This window comes from Anguilla rostrata, chromosome 3 (genome assembly GCF_018555375.3).
Source record: "Anguilla rostrata isolate EN2019 chromosome 3, ASM1855537v3, whole genome shotgun sequence".
Taxonomy (NCBI): domain Eukaryota; kingdom Metazoa; phylum Chordata; class Actinopteri; order Anguilliformes; family Anguillidae; genus Anguilla; species Anguilla rostrata.
This window is the reverse complement of record NC_057935.1, coordinates 27,166,191-27,192,196: the sequence shown is the minus strand read 5'-3', so window position 1 is coordinate 27,192,196 and position 26,006 is coordinate 27,166,191. Positions and strand designations below refer to the sequence as shown.

Here is a 26,006-nt window from a genome sequence, read left to right as displayed (position 1 = left end):
TTTAAGAAACCGAAGTGATACTTTTGGTTTCTTCAACATATTTCCTCTTTAACTTCTGCATTTATCACTTCCCGACTTTTTAAAGTAAAACAGTGTATAAATAGAGGATGACTGTCCTCGCACTCTCTATTTGTAATCCCTCTGTAAACTGACCTGCTATTCATTGAAACATGGAAGAAAACTATAGCCACACTGAAATAATTCTCTCTGATCTGGACCATAAGAATGAGGAATTCTTCTCAGGTAAGATCCTTTTCCCTCTTCATCCTCTAGTGGATTCATTTGAATTTTTTTTACTCAGTTTGTTTATTTAACCTCATTACTGGTCAATGAATAGATCATGACATTCCCATTCACTCAATAACCTCAATTATTAATTTAAATATGAATAATGACGCACAATTATGCCTTGATTTACAAATGGGTACTCATGGCACACAATTTACATTACATTCAGCGACATTTACAGTAACGTGACAAATAAGCAATACAGTACAAGCCGTGTTGTACTGTGAATACGGTCATGGCTACAGGGGTATTGTTCGACATGACATGAAGTGGAGTGCCTACAACTCCCTGCAGCTGTGACTATTCATGATACAGCACAACACCGAGTGCTGTATTGCTTGTATAAAAGGGTTACAACATATTGAAACAATTAATTTGACACAATGTTACTTTTGCAAAATTATTTATAAGTAACCGTTTGTCCGCAGAATAACACGGTTTACAAACAGGCTGTTTTATGAATTGTTCCTGTGTCAGATTTACAATCACTGTAGAATGGCAACTGATAATTCAACAAAATATTTAAAACACTTTTACAATTGATTAATTGCATGTGATTAATAATATCTATCTTCCTTATTAAAATAAAAATTGTTTTGAGATGGTTCAAAATGTTAATGTCAAAATAATGGCAAGTTGCAACTGAACTAATTATGTTTCACAGAAGCTAAACAAGCCATATCCCAAAGCAATGCTACACGTTTTCCTTCATTTATTCAATTTATTATTTGTTTAAGAACCCCAAAAGCACATACAAGGATAAGCCCTTATTGAAAGCAGTTCCTTCCACACAGCTATGATTCCTGAATTCATTAAGAAATTAATATTACTGCTTGCTTTGACCCATGTTCAAAATTCTGGGCAGGCCTGGTTGCCTATAATTATGGCCAGTGGGGCTAAAAGAAGAGACTTCAGTGACTTTAACAGTGGGGTGATTGATAGGGTACATTTGGCAGGAGCTTCAGTGACGAAGACTACTCAACTTGCTGAAATTTCATGAGGACCAGTGTCTCAGGTGTTGGTCGGAAGCACGTATTCCTGGATTGTGAAGTCCATTCATTAGTTTGAAGAACAAGGCTAAAAAGGGAAGGAACTCTGAATCACTTAACTTCAATTTTTATTATTAGGGTGTAAGCAGGCAGTTTAGGAAAGAACGGTCTGTCAACAACTCTAACTGGATTCCAGATAATGTAATATGTTATTACAGTCTCGGGAAAAAGGTTATTACATTATCTGGACAGTCTTACTAGATTATCTGTCCGACAGGTTTATTATGTTGGATATCCTGTTTTAGGCGGTACTTATTGAAACAAAGACCTGTTTAAATAAATAATTGTAAATAAATAAATAAATAATTGTCAGAATTATAGTGTAATTATCTCAAAAAAAAAAAAAAAACATAATTTAAGAAAATGAAAGCATCAGTTCTCCAAAAACGGATCTGGACAGATTACAAAGTCCATACATGTATATAATATATTTATACTTCCCATAATGCATATCTAACTCTGAAATAATCTGGCTTTAGCGTAGATTTGGTAAATCATCTTAGGTCTATAATTTAGGACAATGAACAGCTTGAGACACAGCAATGTTTGAAAACCCATGGTTCACCCAGGGCTCCTGGCTCCTGTTGATTGTGTATGTCCAGAAACCCCTTCGTGGGCCAGGGAGAAGAGTACCATTGTCACCCACAGAATGACCCGGCTCCTGCTGGCCGTGCTCTGCCTCATCCTGCTGTGTGGGCTCACTGCTCTTGGAGTCCTCTGTGAGTCCACCATCTTCCAGGCAAAAACCCTGCTTAGAGCCATTACATAGGGATATCCACTGTTACACTGAGCCATTACACAGAGATATCCACTGTTACACTGAACCATTACACAGGGATATCCACTGTTACACTGAGCCATTACACAGGGATATCCCCTGTTACGCTGAGCCATTACACAGGGATATCCACTGTTACACTGAACCATTACACGGGGATATTTACTGTTACACTGAACCATTACACAGGGATATTTACTGTTACACTGAACCATTACACTGGGATATCCACTGTTACACTGAGCCATTACACTGGGATATCCACTGTTACACTGAACCGAGGGACGGAGTGTGGCACAGTGGGTAAGGAACTGGGCTTGTAACCGAAAGGTCGCAGGTTCGATTCCCGGGTAAGGACACTGCTGTTGTACCCTTGAGCAAGGTACTTAACCTGCATTGCTTCAGTATATATCCAGCTGTATAAATGGATAAAATGCTATGTAAAAAGTTGTGTAAGTCGCTCTGGATAAGAGCGTCTGCTAAATGCCTGTAATATAATGTAATGTAACCAATGTAACCATTACACAGGGATATCCACTGTTACACTGAACCATTACACAGGGATATCCACTGTTACACTGAGCCATTACACAGGGATATCCAGTGTTACACTGAACCATTACACAGGGATATTTACTGTTACACTGAACCATTACACAGGGATATCCACTGTTACACTGAACCATTACATTACATCACAATCTATTCATTCAGCACAGGCTGTTTTCCAGAGCAGATTATAACGTATGGAACAAATAACTATGCACCTTAATATGAGCAATAGTGGCAAATTACCATTACCAGAATGATGAGTAAAAATGCAACATCACTAAAGCAATAATGCTAACCAAGGACCAGAATACAAATTCTGATACAAATAGACTACAACCATAACAAACCCTAAGAAGAGAAGCATTAGCCCATAAAACTATAACCTATGGCAATGAAATACCATAACTTGAATTAGTACAAATTATGGCAGTGCTATGAAATGGGATGCAGTTTGAGGAAGTGGGTCATTCTGTGTCAGAAGATGGCCAATGATTCTCTTTTTCTTACCATTCTTCCACATCTATGGGGTGAGCACAGACAGGCATAGTGACTTGGAGATGTAACCATGCAATGAGGAGAGAGCCAGTGGCTTTAGTGTTTCAGAGCAGCAAGATCTAGCTGGGGTCCAGGGTTTATACACTACACATTGATACCTACACTTAGTGAACCATTATACAACAATACCTACTGTTACACTGAACCTTACCATACTGATATCTACTGCAACACTAAACTATAACGCATTGATATTTACTGATACACTGAACCAATACACTCTGACATCTACTACATGTCTTTGAAGCATCACATACAGATACAGTAGCTGTTGCACTGAAGTTACCCATTATGAATGCTGTTGCACAGACCCATCACTACACACTGATATGAACTGTTATACTGAAGTATAACATGCGAATGTCTAATGTTGCACGAAACCATTGCGCACTGAGATAGAGGTATGCAAAAGTTTGGATGCCCTTAGTCAAATTGCAAACTTAAACATGGCATATGTATGTAAATACTGACACACAATATTTTTATTTGCTGAATTTTACCTATATAAAAAACATAAAACAGTAAACATGACATGATCAAAAGTTTGGGCACCCTGTCAGTCAGTGCTTAGAAACACTTCCACATGTTTGTTGTAGACAAATACTTAATCTAGCACAGCAATATTCCTATTCTTACATGCAGAACCCTTCTAGTTCATAAATATGCAGCCCATGGTTGTTGAGAGTAAGTACAACACGCTAAGCGAGTATTTAGAGCATTTATTCAGCTCTGGATGTCATGTAACGGGTAGGGAGGACCCAAACGCAGAGTAAGGAAAGACAAACTCGAAAAGGGAAAATTAACAAAGACTTTACTAACAAAAAAGGAAAACACAAACAGGGAACAGAAAAGCCCACGATGGGCAAAAACACAAACTCCAAAATATCTAAGAAAAACAGAAAACAAGAGGAACTCAAAACACGGGCAGGGCAGAACACAGGCAGGCACAGTACACGGGTAGGTACATACGGTCAGAAACAAACAGGGAACCAGCACCTGAGTCAAGGGGACAAAGAACTTAAATAGACAGGGGCAACAAGTCCCAGGTGAACTCAAATAACAATCAAACCAGAAAAGGAGGGGATAACAAGACACAGATGGGAACAATGAGACAATCAGAAACAATAATAAAATAACTGAAAGCAATAATACAATTAACAGGGGAACGAGCAGGACACAAAACAGAAGTGCCGCCATCTGGCAGACCAACAAGGAAAACAAAGACAGAAACACAGAACCATGACACTGGAATTGTATTCACTTGACTTAATTTAAGGCCCAATCAGCTATTCAAGCTTTGAAACTTAAACTTTTACAACCCTGCAGAAGCTGTATTAACTTCTTTTCATTTTTTCACAGAGATTCAACAAAACACGCAACTCGACCACGGGTGCTGAACATTTTCATAACACTGTATTCTTTTGCACAGAGCCATTTTACACTGATATCTTTTACACTGAATAAGTACCCACTGATATCTGTAAAACCAAATTATTATAAACTTATTTTACACTAAACCATTATGCACTGATAACTGCTGATAGACCGAACCATTACATAACAGGCTTTTACTATTGTACTGAGCATTAACACTGAAATACAATATAGATTGTTACAAAGCAAATCAAATTGAATAGTTAACATAAAGATTGCCTGTATTTTCCCCCCACACTAGATTTTGTGGAGATCAACAAGGCAATAAATCTGTCAATCAGTGCTCTCAACCATTAGATTATTCTCCAGTTGAAGGGCATGTCAGCAGCAGTAGATTGATGGGGAAAGGATAGCATGTATAACTCTATCACTTTGGTTTTCTGTGCAACAGATGTTGAGAAAAGCAACATGCTGGGCTCCCTGAAGGCCCAGAATTCCTCCGCCTCCTTGTTCTCATTGGAACCACAAATGGCAGGTGAGTGTGAACCAGAGTTCCGCTTTCACTCCAGAGAACAGCAACAATAAGATTTCAATAAGATGTTTGTTGAGCTCTTGAGAACCAAGCACATTGGTTCTCTAAAAATAGGTTTTATGTGACAGCCTAGGTCTGGTGGCTCAGATGTGCAAAAGCTTGGGAATTAAATATTATTTAAGCCTATATATATGTGATAAAAGTATTGATTGCACATTTTAAATCCATTTCATTTCCTTCAACAGAGAAACATACAAAAATGTCAGATTTTCTAAAGGCTCAAAACAGGAATCTCTCTGCCTCCCTGGCCTCTGTACTACAGAAACTAGCGGGTCAGTCTGAATCAGAAGTTTTGTTTAATTTTCACTGTCTTCTCGCAAACCAAGCACAGAAATCCGTTAAGATAAGGATCCAAAGCAATCTCAGCTCCAGAGGTTGTAACACAAGAAACAGCTCTTGGCAGACAATGCATACAGTGATGAAATAGTACTGTAAAATATCCTTGCATGCAGTTACAAGATACAAGATAATGTATAAATAATAGCTTTGCTGTCCTTTGTGCAACAGGAAATAGAGGATGTGTCAAAATCAGAATAGATTAGATGCTGTCTTGTAAATCAAGTGCAATAGTTCTGTAAATTGTCTAACCCGAATATATCACATAGGTACCAGATCTTGGTGTCCTTTGCAGTCGTAACCTCTTCTCCAAACCTGTCTGTTCAAAAGAGTACTGTGGGCATTGTGATCTATGGTTATCTAAAATTAAAAGTAAGGCCCAACTGAGACCCTAGTGAAGAAGGAGATCAGACAAGATGCAGCTCATAGTGTTATGATGACAATGAGTGAATTTCACCAGACTAGGGAAAATATGTCTCCATGCACAGGTTTATCATTTTCAAAATCATTATCCTGTTTTTTTTCCAACAGAGAAAAACAGCATTGTAGATTCCCTGGAGGCTCAGAACAGGAACATCACTGTGTCTCTTTCTTCTGTGGAACAAAAACTAACCAGTGAGTCTGAAAAGAAGATAGTTTTCTTATTCTCTTGCAAACCAGGGGCTCTCTGAGATTAAATTCCAATGAAGGTCCAAGCTGCAGAGGCTATAAGACACACGACAGCACCTGGAAGCTGATGGCATTGCATTCTGTAGCAGCACTGGGTGGGGAAAAAATAAGACATCCTGCACATTTGTAATATGACCAAATTCATTTTGTTTTCTTTTTACAGAGGAAATTAGCGTTTCAAATTCCCTGGAGGACCAGAACAGGAACCTCTCTGCCTCACTGTCCTCTCTGCAACAGAAGCTGGCAGGTGAGTTTGAACCAGAAGGTTTCTGATTTTTTTGTTCTATGTTTAAGTTCCCATGATAGATGAGGCAGAGCATGAACTCACACAAATGGGAGTTAATCTACACTCCTTCTCCAGTGCATTAAAAAAAAAAAACCATTCATTATCCCATGTACTTTCAGGTCCAATTAGGTAACTTCATTAACATTCACTGAACAAAAACAGGAAATCGAGGATTTGTCAAAAGCGGAATAGTTCAAATGTTGTCTTTTTAATCAAGTACAGTAGTTTTGTAAATGTAGATTACAATAACAGCCTATGTCTAACCGGAGGATATCACATAGGTACCAGGCCTTGGTGTCCTTTGCAGTCGTATCCTCTTCCCCAAACCTGTCTGTGATCCCAATCACCCCCCGACAACCCATTCAATGATTGCAACCAATTATCTCCCCCTCCCATGGTTCACAATCACAATCTCCCCCCCAAACCTTCCCCCAGTCAGCTGACTGTTCAAAAGAGTAATGTGGGCATTGTGATCTGTGGTTATCTAAAATTTAAAGTAAGGCCCGATTGAGAGCCTCGTAAAGGAGGATATCAGACAAGATGCAGCTCACGGTTTATTTTTGAAAAAAATGAGTGAATTTCACCAGACTAGGGGAAATATGTCTCCATGCACAAGTTTATCATTTTCTAAATTATTTTCCTTGTTCCTTTGTTTTCTTTTTACAGAGGAAATTAGCGTTGCAAATTCCCTGGAGGACCAGAACAGGAACCTCTCTGCCTCACTCTCCTCTCTGCAACAGGAGCTAGCAGGTGAGTTTGAACCAGAAGGTTTCTGATTTTTGTTGTCCTATGTTTAAGTTCCCATGATAGATGAGGCAGAGCATGAACTCACACAAATAGGAGTTAATCTACATTCTTTCTCCAGTGCATTTAAAAAAAATAATATCCATTCATTATCCAATGTAATTTCAGGTCCAATTAGGTAACGTCATTGACATTCACTGAACAAAAACAGGAAATAGAGGATTTGTCAAAACCGGAATAGTTCAAATGTTGTCTTTTAAATCAAGTACAGTAGTTTTGTAAATGTAGATTACAATAACAGCCTATGTCTAACCGGAGGATATCACATAGGTACCAGGCCTTGGTGTCCTTTGCAGTCGTATCCTCTTCCCCAAACCTGTCTGTGATCCCAATCACCCCCCGACAACCCATTCAATGATTGCAACCAATTATCTCCCCCTCCCCTGGTTCACAATCACAATCTCCCCCCCAAACCTTCCCCCAGTCAGCTGACTGTTCAAAAGAGTAATGTGGGCATTGTGATCTGTGGTTATCTAAAATTTAAAGTAAGGCCCGATTGAGAGCCTCGTAAAGGAGGATATCAGACAAGATGCAGCTCACGGTGTTATGATGACAATGAGTGAATTTCACCAGACTAGGGGAAATATGTCTCCATGCACAAGTTTATCATTTTCTAAATTATTTTCCTTGTTCCTTTGTTTTTTTCAACAGAGGAAATTAGCGTTGCAAATTCCCTGGAGGACCAGAACAGGAACCTCTCTGCCTCACTCTCCTCTCTGCAACAGGAGCTAGCAGGTGAGTTTGCACCAGAAGGTTTCTGGTTTTTGTTGTTCTGTGTTTAAGTTCCCATGATAGATGAGGCAGAGCATGAACTCACACAAATAGGAGTTAATCTACATTCCATCTCCAGTGCACTTAAAAAAAATAATATCCATTCATTATCCCATGTACTTTCAGGTCCAATTAGGTAACTTCATTTACATTCACTGAACAAATACAGAAACCAAAACCTAACTCTCATATACATAAACATATTGTCTTTTGGAGAATGTTGCTGTCTGTAAACTGTCATTTTTTGAGGTAAAAGGGTTAAGAAATCCCTGAAAATGAACTTGGAGATGGTGTTGCTGATTATGAAAAAAACGTGGAATGGAAGTCAATGATTGGCTCTTTCTTGTATATCAGAAGCTGAGAAACAGTTGCATGAACTGCAGACCAATCACAGCGATCTACTGAAAACTCTTTTGTCTTACAAAGGTGAGTTTGATTACTAGCGGTGAATTTTGACAGGGGCAACTCAAAATCATAGCTCCATAGAGTTTACCATAACTTCAGATGTGCATAGTACATAAATATGAATTCATATCTTTATAGATTATTATAATAGATAAAATAAGCTTTATATTTTACGTTTTAATCTTGAGCATAGGTGTTAGATTCTAGTTCTGAAAGGTGGCAGTCTTCGTTGGTTTTTTGTTTGTTTCAGAACAGTTCTTAAACTAAGTCATTGATTGGCTAAGGGGACTAAACTCCTTGCTTCCAAGGCCTAAACTGGCTGCTAATTGAAAGGAAACCACAAAACCTTCAGCCATCTGGGATATGAGTTTTCTATCTGAACTACATCACAAAATCTTTGTATGTTCATTTTTATACCTTTTGTCCTTTTATTTAGATTATATTGAATAACTGAACATTATGGCCATGATGTAACCTTACAAACTGTGACCCAGTGTCCCTGTTTAACAACAAATAGTTTACCCTGTACAATCTGGGAACCTGTGTCCCGTTGAACAGTAAACAGTTTACCCTATACAGACTGCGCCGCTGTGTCCCTCTTTAACAGTGAACAGTTTACCCTATACAAACTGCGCCCCTGTGTCCTTCTTAAACAGTTAACAGTTTACAATATACAAACTGCGCTGCTGTGTCCCTGTTTAACAGTAAACAGTTTACCCTATACAAACTGCGCCGCTGTGTCCCTCTTTAACAGTGAACAGTTTACCTATACAACTGGCCCTGTGCTTTTAAAGTAACAGTTTACCCTATACAAACTGCGCCCCTGTGTCCTTCTTAAACAGTTAACAGTTTACCCAATACAAACTGCGCCCTGTGTCCTCTAACAGTAACAGTTACATATCAAACGCTGCGTGCCTGTTTAACAGTAAACAGTTTACCCTATACAAACTGCGCCCGTGTCCTTCTTAAACAGTTAACAGTTTACCCTGTATAAATTGGGTATACAAACTGTTGACCCTGCATGAACTGTGACCCTGTGTCTCTCTGTAACAACAAACTGTTGACCCTGCATAAACTGTGTATCATGGTTGTGTTCCCATCTGTCTTTCCCTGTTGGGCCGCCAGATGGCGGTACATCTGTTTTGTGTCCTGCGCCCCCTGTTTGATTGTATTATTGTTTTCAATTGTTCAATTATTGTTTTGTGGTTGTCTCGTTTTCCCTTCCCTCTCTGTGGCCTGATTGTGCATTGTGCCCTGCTGTGTCTCGTCAGTGTCTTGTCTATTTAAGTTCCCTTCTCCCGGACTCAGGTGCTGGATCCTTGGTTGTGTTTGGTCACGTGTGTTCCTGCCCATGTCCTGTTTTCCACGTGCTTTTGGATTTTCTGGATTTTCTTGGTTTCCTGTGTTTTTTTGAAGTTTGTCTTTGTGTTTTTTGAGAGTTCCCCTGCGAGGCTTTTTGTTCCCTTTTGTCCTGCTTTGTTAAGTACAGTCTTTGTTCCTACCATTTGGAGTTTTGAGTTTTTTTCCCCCCTCTGCGTTTGGGTCCTAACCCCCACGTACCCTGACACTGTGACCCTGTGTCTATGTGTAACAACAAACTGTTGATCCTGCATAAACTGCGGACATGTGTCCTTTAACAGAAATCAGCTTACCCTGCACAAACTGTGACCCTGTGTCCCTGTTTAACAGAAAGCAGAGGCTACAGAGAGTGTGACAGTGGCTGGAGGAAGTACATGGGGCAGTGCTACTTTTTCTCCACTCAGAAATTGAACTGGATGCAAAGTTGTGATTTTTGCATGTCAAAGGGGGCTAAACTGGTAATTATCGACTTGGAGCAGGAACAGGTAAAGCATGCCCCTAGTCTGCATTACACATTTATGAGGAAATCATGAGTCGAATGACAATCTAGAATGAAGTCCCATGCTTTCAATAAATACGCTAAATAATTCACGGAGGTGTAAGAAACCCCTCAGATACACCAAACGACACGTCGAGCTCACCAACAGTAAGAAACCTGTCAGATACACCAAATGGCGCATCGAAGTCACCAACAGTAGGGAAACCAAAACTTATCACGTCAAGGTCCCCAACTGTAAACCTCTCCACAAACCAAACAGCAGACGTATCTGAACGGTGAAGGAACATGTGTAGCCTTACCGGGTTCTACTGGAACGGGATTATTTTATGTTATCTCCAGTACTCCAGTAATTTAATGTTGTAGAGGAAAGATTTAAAAAGTACACTTCTGTTAACTGCCTTACCAAGTCTTAGAAAATTCAATTTGCAGTAAATAAAATCTAATGTGGCAATGCTTGCTGCAATCTATGTACATTTAGGAATATTAAAGTGGTGATAATGAATTCAATAGTGTCAATGTCAAATGCATTGTACAGTAATGACTTTTTATTTCTCTTTTTCAGACATTTGTGTCATCCATCATTAGTGAGTCACACTGGATTGGGCTGAGTGATCTGAGAACTGAAGGACAGTGGCACTGGGTGGATGATGTACCTCTCAGTCAGACAAAACATCAGTAAGGTCTTCCTGTGTATTTCTTATACTTACACAGCTCTGCATCCGGAAGGCCAGACCCACCAAACTGCATTAGCTTATTAACATTAGCATTAACTTATACAGAAACACTTCAGCGTAAAACCCCTGGTGGTAAATGGGTTTGTGTTTCATGCATTTCCAGAGCATTTCACACTGAAAAATGCTCTAAAAAACAAAGTAACAGAGTAACAAAGTAGAGTAGAAATTTTGGTTTATCCAATGAAGCATTTTTTCAGTATAAGAACGAGGTTGATGTGGTCTGGCTAAAAGGCAGTTGCGTTAAGTCATTTATTTATTTAGGATACGCTTTTATTCTGACTGACCTACATATGGTCATTCATAAAGGTTTAGGCAGAGCATATATGATGCCAAGTCATTACTATGACAACCAATAGAAGTAGTGAGTACATACTGCAAAGCTATAACAATACAGAGAATGAGGAGGTTATGCTAATAGTAGCAAACAGGTTTAAGGATACTGTGGCTGGTAAGGCTGGTAAACCTGCAATAAATTATCAGATTTGAACCAAGATGCTGGGTAAACAGGTGTGTTTTCAGCTAGCACACAAGATAGACAGTGACTCAATCTGGCTAAGATACATAGGTTCATATGTTTGTACATTTTGTTTCAATACTGAAAAATGAATTTGTGATATATTTGACAGGTCAATTTGTTTGATAACAATTTCCCCCCCTAAATACTAGCTGATAAAACTTTACATTTTATTACCATGTTGTTCCCTGTTTATTAAGGTTTTGGTACACAAGGCCAAATGGAAAGCACGAGCCGGATAACTGGACTGGGGGCGGAGATTCAAATGGAGAGGACTGTGCAGCCATTGGTGACAAGAGTGGAGCATTTGACAAATGGTTTGATGCATCATGCACTGAACAAAAAAGATTTGTGTGTGAAAAGTGACTTTCACATACTACTGAGCAATGGAGACGGATATGCCTACAGATTTACGTACACCAGTTATAGGCTAGTAGGAAACATATGGTAAAGACCGTTTCTCATTTTGCTGTCAGCATTGTATCAGTGCTTATCCTTGTGATCAAAGTTCTTGGCCCAAAGACCAATGGCTTTTCCTCTGGTAGTTGAAAGCTTAGTACCCATTTGCAATGATAATGGTTTGCTTTGTAGAAATATTTGCAGCCCAAATAGTAAGTATAACCGATGATTACTTTTTTGTATAAATGTAAAAGGTATTCCAGGAAAGATTAGACATTTTGGGAGGTGATTTTCCAAAACATAACTGGCATTTGGACTCCATTTGAGGATGATCATATAATTGTGGTGACTTTCAAAAGTGATGAAACACTGATTAGGCTCCTTTACCACTCGTGCACACGGCTCTGAAAACGGGCACATACAGGGAATTAAATACATGAAGCATAAACACAACTGATATCACAATTAAGTGTTCAGAACACCACCTTATATGCTTCCCTATTCTGCTGTGTCTGGATCACATGAGAGAAAGATGTCATTTGTCAATTGCTTCACCACTAAAGACATAGATAATGCCAATATAACATTCAGGAAATGCATGACTTAAAAAAAAACAAACAAAACAACCAATATTTAGACTTCAGAGATTTTTAGAAACATAACCCGAAGTCATGCATTAACTTACATGTTACTGTACCAGTGACCATGGCTTGGAACATGTGTGACAGGACAGGGCATAATGGCTTGTCGCAATAGCAAATGTACAGTAGATACATTATTTGCTAACAGTAATAATATTTACTGCGTAATATTTATTTTTGATTTATTCCCAATTGACTGCATAGAGACAGATCTGCCAGAGAATTATGTGAATGTGATACATTAGAAAGGTACAAATGCAATCATACTGTAACTTCTGCACTTCAGATTAGCCTGGAGTTAACTTATTTTTATCATAACTATTATTGTACATCTAACAACCTGTGAAGCTTTCCATACAAATTATCCTGCTATTCCTGCCTTTTACAACTGTGGACAGATGCCTATCAAGTGATGAACAGCTTAGTGCACACTACACAGGTGTAAAACAACTTATTTACAGAGAGCTGTTGGGGAAAAATTCATCAGAGCTGGACAAAAGGCCAGACTTGGGATAGGCAGTTGTACCTGCATGCTTTTTCTGGTATGTCCTTTCATACACTTATATAAACTGAATTATCGGCACTTGTGCAGTCCTTGTGTGGCGTCCATTTGTTGAAACATTAACGCCTGATGATAATGATCAATGCCTGTTCTCTTATAACCACTACCTATTGCACTACTATGTCTTTGAAACAAATACTGTTTTTGAAGCAAATCACAGGTCACTTTACAGGTGAAAAAATACATATGTATGTTTCTTATTGTCCCAATGGTTGACCTTTATGTTCCCATTGTAGGAGGCAGAATATTCAGCATACCACACCAGTGTGCTTAGGTATATGTGCAGTTTGTACCAAGAGAACACATTCTCAGCAAGGTCAGAATTAATTGAAATAGGTTTGATTTTCCAAACCCAGCGGTTTATACCCTCGTTTGACGTTTGACACTCTGAATACCAAACACAAGTGCATCAACAGTTAAAACACCTCACTTAACATGTAAAATATGTTTATTTGATTTAATTTGGTAATTGTTATCAAAGTTATCAATTATCAACTAAATTGGATTGCCAAATTTGTTGATAGGCAGAGCAAACTGTTGGATCAACCCTTATCAAACTGTACTCACAACCTGATGAAAATTAAGATGTCTAATCTAACAACGAGGTACAACTACCTTAAAACAGTTTACAAAGGTTACAGACATGGACGGTCACACAAGAAATTAATGAAATAAGATACCAAACCAAAGCTTATTTGTCCCAAAGAAACCCAAATAGCAAAAACCAAAAGACAGCATACATAGATTAAAGGTACAAATAATGGGGTGACATACCTCAGGAGGTAAGAGCGATTGTCTGGCATTCGGAGAGTTGCCGGTTCGATCCCCTACCCTGGGCATGTCGAAGTGTCCCTGAGCAAGACACCTAACCCCTAATTGCTCCCAACGAGCTGATTGGTACCTTGCATGGCTGCCTTTCATCATTGGTGTGTGAATGGGTGAATGAGAGGCATCAATTGTAAAGCACTTTGGATAAAAGTGCTATATAAATGCAATCCCTTTACCATTTACCGAATAATTCAGATGCCAACTTCCGGCTGTTACAAAGTGACTTAACTCTAAGGAAGCCGCATATTTTAACTTGTGAAAAAGAGGAGGGGCCAGGGGCATGGACACCCCACACACACACACACATACACATTCACACTACAGATAGTAACCTCCCAGTTCCTGCTGTCTTATCTCAAGGCTAAGCTGCCCATGCAATTTGAAGCTTCCTATGGCTGAGAACAGCCAAATGGTGAATTACATGTCTGACAATATTTACTAAGAGAGCTGCAATACAGTTATTTTAAATGTATTTGTCTCCTCATCACCAAATCTACACCTGCCACATGCAAGTTTCCCTAAGACCAAGTTAATAATGGCCAATCATGTACATCATTAGGCTCAACATCTGGAAACATGTGACAGATCTTACTTGTGAATAACAACAGGTGTTACTGTGCTATAAGCATATTTCTAGTATGACATTTAGTAGCAGCAGGATTCGTATCCGTGTGGTGGATGGGAGACCAGGGATGGTTGTAACACTAGAGCCTACCCCAGCATGCAGTGAACGAGAGGCAGGAATATGCCCTGGACAGGCCACCGGTCCATCGCTGGGCCCACACACCATTCACTCACACACTCATACCTACAGGCAATGTAGAGACACCAATTAGCCAACTGCTTGTCTTTAGACTGTGGGAGGAAACCGGAGTACCTGGCGGAAACCCACGCAGATACAGGTAGAACATGCAAACTCTGTGCAGAAAGGCCCTTGTCGGGATTCAAACTCAGGATCTTCTTGTTGTGAGACAACAGTGCTCTTCACTACGCCACTGTGCTCCCCTAACCAGAAATCACGAGACAAAAATTAAATTTTAAGTTTCATTTTGGAATTTCATCAAAAAAAGAGAGAAACTTGGTTAACAATATAACACAGTCCCATGCTAAGCTCCCTTCATTTTCAAACATTTGAAAAGAGTAGCAGCCAAATTCCGGGTCTTTCTACGCCAGTGTGATACACATTCATAACAGAAAAAGACACCATTAAAACTCAACATAACAAAGATGGAATCAAACAAACAGCAGAACTATACTATTACTGGGCCCAGAACTGGGATCATATCCAGCAACACAGCTGGATTGACGTAGATATACCATCAGCATGTCATTAAACTATTGGCTTATTAAAGAAATATTGCTTGAAACTGTATTATATAGTTTTTCATTTTAGCATTATGTACACTTTACAGAATGAAAGCAGCAGCTCTCAAAGGGGGAAAGGACTGGGCTGCGGTGATGTGGTGTCAGATTTTGCATCAGCAAGCCCCACTGCAGTCTGTTGCACATGAAGTGTCCTTACCTGTGGACTGGAAGTGTGATAAAAGAAGCAGGGACTGACGTCCCCTGTTTGGGAGATGAGCATATGCTTGTCTCTGCTTTCCCTGAACTGAGAGTGGAGGGAGACTGGATACTTTAGCATTATGGACTAAATAATGTATAAGTTTTATTTTTAACCACCACAAGCATGAAGGCCATTCCACCCGTATGAAATCACAGAACCTCACTCACTCTGCAAACTGCAAAATAAACAACAAAACATATTTGATTTTGGACTATTGTTTATTGAGAATCACATTCATGTTCAGTTAGGATTTACATTTGGATTTTAAGAATTTGATTGAGAGCTGTAATGTATGTATTGTAAGCTGAGTTTTGATTGGCGAGGAGCCTGGCACAGCTTTGCTAGGAGAGTTCTGACGAATCACTGCACAGAGTCTGTGTGCTGCAAGTGTCTGTGAGAGAGAGAGAGGGAGAGAGAGAGAGAGAGATCAGAATGGTCTGGCATGGTTTATGAATTTAGAACATGAAGAACTGCAGAAAAAGAACACCTCCCAATATCAGTACAAAATGCAGCCTTATTGAGAAGTACTGGTGGGCAGCTGATACTGTGAGGATAAGAGATCAGGATAGGCAAGTGGAATGCACTGAAATATACTGTAAATGGGCAGAGTTTTAGGAAAATACACACTCACCTGTCCCGGGAGGGGGAAACTGACTGTCGGAGCATCCCGCGCTGCAGTCAAAGATTGGTCCGCGCATTTTCTCCAGCCCCATTTTCACCTCATCCAGCCTTTGGGAAAACATTTTAAGACACAACCATCAGAACCTGCGGCTTAAAATAGCGCTCTCTCAGTGCTTGTACATAAATCTCTTCAGTAAAGTGGGCTTTGGCTCTAGAACTGAAAACTTACAGGCTGCGAATGTTCTCTGCCTCTTTAATCTGGCACGACAGAAATTCATCCTGAAAGGTGACCTTAAGCTGGGGAGAGATAATGAACAAAAAGGAATTCAATGTCACCAGTCCAACTTGTAAAGGTCAGTGAAAAGGTGCACAAATGGTATTTCATGTAGTTTGTAAAAACAGCTACATTTGCCCAGTGGTGCAAAATGTGCTTTACAAGCTGTGCAGGCTGAGTTGTGCAGGCTGCTTGCATTTGAAAATGAAGCGATTTTCCACTTAAATGGAAAATGTTTGGTTTTTTAACGAGGCGGAGTGTAATTTAAGTAAAAATCTTGTGTTACACTAAACTTGAGTTGAGTTCAATTCACTTAATAGTTCATGGACAGCAGCATGGACAGCAGTAGAAACCAACATAAGCATTTATAACATGTAGAAATCAATCTTTATACGCTTTAAAGAGCACTGAACAAGCATGTCCTATTATTAAGTATTTGTGACAAACAGATTTGTGACAAAAAGATCCTTGTTAATAACAAATCTGCCACAGACACTTAATATTACATGCTTATCAACATGCTTCAAATTAGTTATATTAACAAGGGAAATTAGTTAACATATTCTGTTTCACACAATCAGTTGAAGTCTTAATTATTGCGTGCAACCACAGTAAATTTTTGAGTGTAACCAATAAATCTTTCAAGCTTCACAGCAATCAAGTATAGCCTAGATCGAATCAATCTAAAGCAGACCTTAAAACAGTCTTGGGCACAACACTGCAAATACAGGTGTGCTTTCTCACCAAGCTTGTTTCATTTTTTTCTTCCTTCTTGTCCTTGCAATCCTTTAAACCTTCCCGTGCCCGCATTCTTTTGGCATCCTCATGTTTCTTAACCTGCTTCCTGCAACATAGAGAGCATGCAAGGTTCAGGCTTCCTGCAATATAGAGACTACTGGGGCCTGTCTGTCACTTGTCTGCCAGAGCCAGTTTCCTGCAAGATAGACCACTCATTCTTCAGCCCTACACTGCAATGTATACATTATGCAAATCATTTCTGGTCCAGTAAAAGATTTGGTCCAAAAGAAATAGGATTAAATTGGGTAAAATAACAATAATGTAAAGGACCCATTTACATGCCACATGTAATACAGTAGTCATCTATCCCTACAGAGCTCCCTGTTACTTACTGAAAAAGAGAAGCCTCTCTCTCCTTGTACTTCCTGTCAATAATCTTCAGGTTATTCTTGATCTCCTTGAACAGTATTTCCTGGTATGCCCACTCACGTTCATAGACCTTCAGTTCACGCAGAAGGACCATGGCTTTTCCTGGCGAGCACACACAAAAATGCACACAATTCAAGTTACAGGAAACGACTTCACCCAAACTGCCTGATAAAGGGAGATGTACACGGCTCTGATAGAAGTGTGCGTTGATGCATTGGGGTTACATTGGGAGGGGGCATGGCAATGTGCAATTTGGACTGTCAATCATCAAAATGTGGTCAAAGGAATAAATCTTTACTGTAAAAACTGCACTAGTTTAATGTGTTGTAGCGTAACATAAGTTTGTACTTTCAATGGCACAGAAATTAGAAAAATTGTAGCCTTTCTTGATTGAAAATGAAGGGCAAATGTTTTTAATGCATTCAACTGATACGCTGTGTTGGTGCTGTAAGAGATTTGCATTGTATGACAGCATACCTTCCACAGCGTGAGTCTGTTTCTGCTCCTTCAGCAGTTTCTTATTGACCTGGTCTTTTTCCTCTTCAGTGTGAATAAATGCAGATTTTACCTGTAAGAGAACCACAATAACGAACCTGAGCAATTTCATCTGCGTGTACCTGCATCTACACCCACAGTAATGATTAGGTGAATCACTATGCAATCACAGGCTACAATCTGACAGATATAAACCTGAAGCGCCTTCCCATTGTACTCTCATTAACAGTACAATGACATCAATAAAAAAAGATTTTGAAAAAAACATACGATGCATCGTAAGACGAAGACAGTGCCAATTATCAGGACAGCTTCCACGGTGGCTATGATGGTCAATATCCTGCAGTTCCACTCATGGAGGGTGGTGTTTGGCTGAACTTCTTCTGGCAAGCTGCCAATCAGCTGAAAAGCCATGACGAGCCAATCAGTGCTCATTACACACATATCACTCTAATATTGCTTTTATTTACATCCCTAGCAAACACCTAGCCTCATCCAGAGCCATTTACACTGCTTCCATGTGTAGCATATAACACTATCTGCTCATACTGTTGGCTAACAAGCTGTTAAAGTACAATGGTAAAATGAACAATGACTCTACAAAAACATTTTATTATAATCAGCATGTTGATTTCTTATTTTAGTACTTTAAGAACTTTGGTAAATGGGTGGCATTTAAATGCATGATCATTTCAGCTATTTCCAATAATTGTTAATATTGTAATCACCGGACTGACAAACTGATGGTCTAAGCATGTCTAAAAGCCATATCTCATTTCCAAGAGAGTGAATTGTGGATATTTGCCCACACTGCTAATCTGGTTAATGTGGGTTCATTATAAAAACACAGTTCCAAAGTTGGCGTACCTCCACAAAAGCCTCAGAGTATATTTTACTGGGTCTGTTGGGGTCCCCCGGTCCAGTTCTAAATCCAGGTTTGTTAACAAGCTGTTAATAAATAAAACAATAAATGCTAAATTAAGAAAAATCAAAATTCTCTGACACAAACATAACTCGTATTTTAGTGCTGGGTAAAACAAGTCACAGTTATTATAAACTACACAGTCATTTTTATTTTAGTGCACCATTGTAAAGAACTTTCAACTGCTACTATTACTATTAATTATTATGTAATGCCATCATAATAATCAATTACTAAAAAATATTATTAGGCTGCTAAGCACATATGACTACAACACTACTGGTTTTACAGAAATAATTACTGTTTTTCTCAAATGAAATGCTATCTGTAGTTCAGAAACTGTAAGGCCACAGTACCATGACCACTATGCTCAGCAGAGCTGTGCTATGCTGTCGCTATACTCACTTCTCCCACGTAAGCGTGGAAGCGCTCCAGAGTCTGGTGGAAAAAGTGTCTGAGAGCCGCAAAGCTGGGCCAGGCGGAGTCATCTGCTGGGGCGCTGTCAATCAGCCCATCGGCAGAGAGAGGTTTCGGGACCCTGAGGCCAGGGGTGAATGATGCCTAAAAGAGAACAAGAAAGATTAACAAATATCGGACAGAAAACTGAAATCACCTGAGCATACAAACTGATGGTCTGACCATGGCAAATAGCCACATCTCATTTGCAAGAGAGGGAATGGGGGTTCATTTTAAAAATGCTGTTCCAAAGTTGGCCTACCTCCACAAAAGCCTCAGAGTGTATTTCACTGGGCATGTTGGGGTCCCCCGGGCCAGTTCTAAATCCAGGTTTGGTAACAAGCTGTTAATAAATAAAACAATAAATGGTAAATGAAGATCTAATTTCACTGACATACACATAACATGAATTTTAGGGCTGGTTAAAACAGTCATAGTTATTACATATTACGGTCATTATTATTTTAGTGCTTCATTGTAAAGAACTTCAAATTTTATAAATAGATGGCATTTTTGCATGCATTAGCATTGCTACTGTTACTAATAAATATTATTTAATGCCATCATAATGATCAATTACTAAAAAATATTATTGTGCTGCTAAGCACATAGGACTACTACTGTTTTTACTGAAATAATTTATCTGTTTTTCTCATATAAAATATAATCTGTAGTTCAGAAACTGTAAGGCCTAGTGTAACCATATTCAACATGTGGGCTGCCATGACCCCCAATGCTCAAGGAAGGTATCACACACATATTGGCCAGATGGTGATGCTATAACATAGATATTTATTTTTTGGTCCATAACTTCCATACTAAAAGTCCAACTGATGCCAAACTTCATACACATGCAATATTATTTCTACTATTGTCAATAATTGTTAATAAGGGGATTTGAACCTGAAACCCCCTGAGGCTAACGCACGGTACCATGACCACTATGCTCAGCAGAGCTGTGCTATGCTGTCGCTATACTCACTTCTCCCACGTAAGCGTGGAAGCGCTCCAGAGTCTGGTGGAAAAAGTGTCTGAGAGCCGCAAAGCTGGGCCAGGCGGAGTCATCTGCTGGGGCGCTGTCAATCAGCCCATCGGCAGAGAGAGCTTTCGGGACCCTGAGGCCAGGGGTGAATGATGCCTAAAAGAGAACAAGAAAGATTAACAAATATCGGACAGAAAACTGAAATCACCTGAGCATACAAACTGATGGTCTGACCATGGCAAATAGCCACATCTCATTTGCAAGAGAGGGAATGGGGGTTCATTTTAAAAATGCTGTTCCAAAGTTGGCCTACCTCCACAAAAGCCTCAGAGTGTATTTCACTGGGCATGTTGGGGTCCCCCGGTCCAGTTCTAAATCCAGGTTTGTTAACAAGCTGTTAATAAATAAAACAATAAATGGTAAATGAAGAACAATCTAAATACTCTGACATAAACATAACATGTATTTTAAGCCTGGGTAAAGTCACAATTATTACAAATTACGGTAATCTTTATTTTAAGTGCTTCATTGTAAAGCACTTCAAATTTTATAGATAGAGTGCATTTTTTTGCATGCATTAGCATTGCTTCGATTGCTAATAATTATCATTTAATGCCATCATAATAATCAATTACTAAAAAACACTATTAGGCTTCCAAGCACATATGGCTACAATAATACTGTTTTTACTGAAATAATTTCTCTGTTTTTCTCATATAAAATATAATCTGTAGTTCAGAAACTGTAAGGCCTAGTGTAACCATATTCAGCAGGTGGGCTGCCATGACCCCCAATGCTCAGGGAAGGTATCACACACATATTGGCCAGATGGTGATGCTATAACATAGATATTTATTTTTTGGTCCATAACTTCCATACTACAAGTCCAACTGATGCCAAACTTCATACACATGTAATATTATTTCTACTATTGTCAATAATTGTTAATAAGGGGATTTGAACCTCAAACCACCTGAGGTTAACGCACAGTACCATGACCACTATGCTCAGCAGAGCTGTGCTATGCTGTCGTTATACTCACTTCTCCCACGTAAGCGTGGAAGCGCTCCAGAGTCTGGTGGAAAAAGTGTCTGAGAGCCGCAAAGCTGGGCCAGGCGGAGTCATCTGCTGGGGCGCTGTCAATCAGCCCATCGGCAGAGAGAGCTTTCGGGAGCCTGAGGCCAGGGGTGAATGATGCCTAAAAGAGAACAAGAAAGATTAACAAATATCGGACAGAAAACTGAAATCATCTGACCATACAAACTGATGGTCTGAGCATGGCAAATAGCCATATCTCATTTGCAAGAGAGGGAATGGGGGTTCATTTTTAAAATGCTGTTCCGAAGTTGGCGTACCTCCACAAAAGCCTCAGAGTGCATTTCACTGGGCATGTTGGGGTCCCCCGGTCCAGTTCTAAATCCAGGTTCGTTAACAAGCTGTTAATAAATAAAACAATAAATGGTAAATGAATAACAATCTAAATACTCTGACATAAACATAACATGTATTTTAAGGCTGGGTAAAGTCACAATTATTACAAATTACGGTAATCTTTATTTTAGTGCTTCATTGTAAAGCACTTCAAATTTTATAGATAGAGGGCATTTTTTTGCATGCATTAGCATTTCTACGATTGCTAACAATTATCACTTAATGCCATCATAATAATCAATTACTAAAAAACACTATTAGGCTTCCAAGCACATATGGCTACAATAACACTGTTTTTACTGAAACAATTTCTGTTTTTCTCAAATAAAATATAATCTGTAGTTCAGAAACTGTAAGGCCTAGTGTAACCATATTCAGCAGGTGGGCCGCCATGACCCCCAATGCTCAGGGAAGGTATCACACACATATTGGCCAGACGGTGGTGCTATAACATAGATATTTATTTTTTGGTCCATAACTTCCATACTACAAGTCCAACTGATGCCAAATTTCATACACATACAATATTATTTCTACCATTGTCAATAATTGTTAATAAGGGGATTTGAACCTGAAACCACCTGAGGTTAACACACAGTACCATGACCACTATGCTCAGCAGAGCTGTGCTATGCTGTCGTTATACTCACTTCTCCCACGTAAGCGTGGAAGCGCTCCAGAGTCTGGTGGAAAAAGTGTCTGAGAGCCGCAAAGCTGGGCCAGGCGGAGTCATCTGCTGGGGCGCTGTCAATCAGCCCATCGGCAGAGAGAGCTTTCGGGACCCTGAGGCCAGGGGTGAATGATGCCTAAAAGAGAACAAGAAAGATTAACAAATATCGGACAGAAAACTGAAATCATCTGAGCATACAAACTGATGGTCTGAGCATGGCAAATAGCCATATCTCATTTGCAAGAGAGGGAATGGGGGTTCATTTTAAAAATGCTGTTCCGAAGTTGGCCTACCTCCACAAAAGCCTCAGAGTGTATTTCACTGGGCATGTTGGGGTCCCCCGGTCCAGTTCCAAATCCAGGTTTGTTAACAAGCTGTTAATAAATAAAACAATAAATGGTAAATGAAGATCTAATTTCGCTGACATAAACATAACATGAATTTTAGGGCTGGGTAAAACAGTCATAGTTATTACATATTACGGTCATTATTATTTTAGTGCTTCATTGTAAAGAACTTCAAATTTTATAAATAGATGGCATTTTTGTATGCATTAGCATTGCTACTGTTACTAATAAACATTATTTAATGCCATCATAATGATCAATTACTAAAAAATATTATTGTGCTGCTAAGCACATAGGACTACTACTGTTTTTACTGAAATAATTTATCTGTTTTTCTCAAATAAAATATAATCTGTAGTTCAGAAACTGTAAGGCCTAGTGTAACCATATTCAGCAGGTGGGCTGCCATGACCCCCAATGCTCAGGGAAGGTATCACACACATGTTGGCCAGACGGTGGTGCTATAACATAGATATTTATTTTTTGGTCCATAACTTCCATACTACAAGTCCAACTGATGCCAAACTTTATACACATGCAATATTATTTCTGCTATTGTCAATAATTGTTAAGGGGATTTGAACCTGAAACCACCTGAGGTTAACGCACAGTACCATGACCACTATGCTCAGCAGAGCTGTGCTATGCTGTCCTTATACTCACTTCTCTCACGTAAGCGTGAAAGCGCTCCAGAGTCTGGTGGAAAAAGTGTCTGAGAGCCGCAAAGCTGGGCCAGGCGGAGTCATCTGCTGGGGCGCTGTCAATCAGCCCATCGGCAGAGAGCGGTTTCGGGACCCTGAGGCCAGGGGTGAATGATGCCTAAAAGAGAACAAGAAAGATTAACAAATATCGGACAGAAAACTGAAATCACCTGAGCATACAAGCGACTAACAGCCATATCTCATTTGCGAGAGAGTGGATATTTTGCCCACACTGGTAATCTGGTTAATGGGAGTTCATTTTAAAAACACTTCCAAAGTTTGCCTATCATTTGCAAGAGAGTGAATGGGGGTTCATTATAAAAACACCGTTCCAAAGTTGGCCTACCTCCACAAAAGTCTCAGAGTATATTTCACTGAGTCTGTTGGGGTCCCACGGTCCAGTTCCAAAACCAGGTTTGTTAACAAGCTGTTAATAAATAAAATAAAATAAAAATGGTAAATAAAAAACAATCTAAATTCGCTGACAAAAACATAACATGTATTTTATTTTATTATATCATGATCCAGTTGTAGTATTGCAGCATATTTAAAGTTGCCAACGAAATTTTGAATTCATACTTACGTTTCCTAAATTATTGCCAAATGAGGGGCAGGAACAGTTTTGTCCGTCCCCTCGGCAAACTGATGACACTGGTGAGAGGGATGAATTCACGTTAGATACCGCTACTGATGTGAAGCAGCTCCACACGACAATGTTCACCTAGTGTACAGTACATCAAGTGTTGCAATGTTTTTAAGCATTGAATGATCTTAAGTAACTATAGGATGATAAAGCCTAGTTTATGTTGATCCTTTCGTTTTGTAGTCCAAGGTCGCTGCTCTCTAGCGATTACGAATGGTTTATATATGACGTCACTTACGGATATGAGTGTTAATGAGCGCAGGATACAAGCTCACCCTGTCCTTGACTGCTGACCAATTCACAATATTGTTTATTACAATTTAATTATTACAATTGTGTTAAAACTTGAAAGAAATCGGGATCATAATTTGAATCCAGCTGCCTGGACCATTAAAATTCAAAAGATAGGCCCCTCTTTTGACTCCTATTCATTTGTGCATCGTTTTTCAGCGCTCCCTCGTGATAGTAGTGGCATATCTTCGCTTAGGAGAAGTGTCTTCTGTCTTACTATACCGTAAAGTAGGCCTACTGTAAATGAACGATATCGCATCGATATCGTAGATATGGGTCATGCCCCACCAAGCTGTAACTTGGCGGAAGGCATACCCGCCATCCCAATGTAAGTGGACGTAAGTAACAGGGGAGGTAGCCTACATCATTTAACAAGCAGCGCCATCTTAAAATATTAAAATTTTACCGATTCTGAATTACTTTTACAGAAAATTCAACAAATTAGGTGGGAATAGTCTTACCGTCACCTGTGATGTTTCCAAATTGGGGTGTGTCGCTAAAATTAAAAATCAAAATAAAGAAAAGCAATCGCGTAAGGATCCATGTCATGATGGCAAGGCACGTATCAATAGGCAGTGGTCCCCACTACTTGTAAGCATGTTAAAACAATATGTCTGAATAAAGAAGGTAAGTCAAATGGTAGTTGACAAGTCGAGTCCACGAAGTATAAATAATTAGAATTAATTCGAGCAGTGAAACGTCATCGTTCTACTGTTCCGTCACAGCTGTAGTTGGAGGGCTCACAGAAGTGCCTATGACGTTTATTTTTTTTTTAAATTAATTTTGAAGAATAATAATTAGGCCTACAGTGGATGAGATTTATAATAATATCATCGTAACTCTTTTTGACCGAATTTTGCCAAGAGAATTTTATCCGTGCAGCGCTCATCATTTCAAATATTCTGACACAGACTCAAGAATTGATGTCTAGAGCGCTGGCGAATTTGACATAATACACGATTGGTATAGCACCTTTCATGTAATGAATTTGCAGCCCAAAGTGCTTCAAAGCATTTAATTACATTTTTAATATGAGGCTGGGAGTTCAAATAAGTCTAAAATAACTCATAGATTCTTCACCACACTGTTTATATTTAAGGCAAGAGGACCTATGTTTTGAGCTAACTGCACTCATTGTAATTTTGATCCAATTAGTAGAAGTATGACTGACCCTGGGCTCCTGTTAATTGTGTTTACCCATACACCCCTCCTAATTCCACAGCGCAGAGTGCCTTTGGACCCCACAGAATGAACCAGGTCCTGCTGGTTGTGCTATGCCCCATTCTGCGGACACCTCACTGTTCTGGGTGCCTGAGGCAGTTTGAAACATGCACGTTCATCAAATTGAAAAAAATAGGTTGTGAATTTACTTAAAACAGAATTTTGTTTACACAGTTAGAGACCAGAGCAGCAGAGACAGATACTGCCGGTCTGGCCAAGACTCACC

The 26,006-nt window shown here is 39.4% G+C and overlaps 2 protein-coding genes and 1 long non-coding RNA gene across 10 annotated transcripts; 1 reads left to right on the top strand and 2 right to left on the bottom strand.

Annotated features, from left to right (window-relative positions):
- On the top strand, positions 1-13,196 carry LOC135250588 (asialoglycoprotein receptor 2-like). Of its 7 annotated transcripts, XM_064327049.1 has the most exons (12): positions 1-243; positions 1,940-2,056; positions 5,048-5,131; positions 5,374-5,460; positions 6,056-6,139; positions 6,357-6,440; positions 7,146-7,229; positions 7,935-8,018; positions 8,409-8,480; positions 10,149-10,303; positions 10,880-10,992; positions 11,766-13,196. In XM_064327049.1, exons 1-12 carry the CDS (start codon positions 171-173, stop codon positions 11,929-11,931), a joined length of 1,203 nt encoding a protein of 400 aa, XP_064183119.1. In that variant the 5' UTR covers positions 1-170; the 3' UTR covers positions 11,932-13,196. The 7 variants fall into 7 exon arrangements, with proteins under 7 accessions (XP_064183119.1, XP_064183120.1, XP_064183125.1 ...); XM_064327050.1 differs by lacking the exon at positions 6,357-6,440; XM_064327051.1 differs by lacking the exon at positions 5,374-5,460 and having other exon boundaries at positions 2-243.
- A 2,649-nt stretch (positions 13,197-15,845) lies between these two features.
- On the bottom strand, positions 15,846-22,945 carry LOC135249728 (uncharacterized). The gene is made up of 16 exons (XM_064325244.1): positions 22,871-22,945; positions 22,558-22,713; positions 21,832-21,912; positions 21,519-21,674; positions 20,790-20,870; positions 20,477-20,632; positions 19,757-19,837; positions 19,444-19,599; positions 18,984-19,064; positions 18,387-18,518; positions 18,099-18,189; positions 17,585-17,723; positions 17,199-17,298; positions 16,410-16,477; positions 16,191-16,288; positions 15,846-15,950 (listed from the first exon to the last, which is right to left on the bottom strand). The coding sequence occupies exons 1-16, from the start codon at positions 22,904-22,906 to the stop codon at positions 15,901-15,903; spliced, it is 1,662 nt and encodes a 553-aa protein (XP_064181314.1). The 5' UTR covers positions 22,907-22,945; the 3' UTR covers positions 15,846-15,900.
- Positions 22,946-23,586: 641 nt separating this feature from the next.
- Positions 23,587-25,251, bottom strand: LOC135252029 (uncharacterized). Of its 2 annotated transcripts, XR_010329269.1 has the most exons (4): positions 25,021-25,251; positions 24,209-24,276; positions 23,972-24,052; positions 23,587-23,743 (listed from the first exon to the last, which is right to left on the bottom strand). It is a non-coding gene; the product is annotated as an uncharacterized LOC135252029 (long non-coding RNA). The 2 variants fall into 2 exon arrangements; XR_010329268.1 differs by lacking the exon at positions 25,021-25,251 and having other exon boundaries at positions 24,209-24,444.
- Between the last annotated feature and the right edge of the window lie 755 nt (positions 25,252-26,006).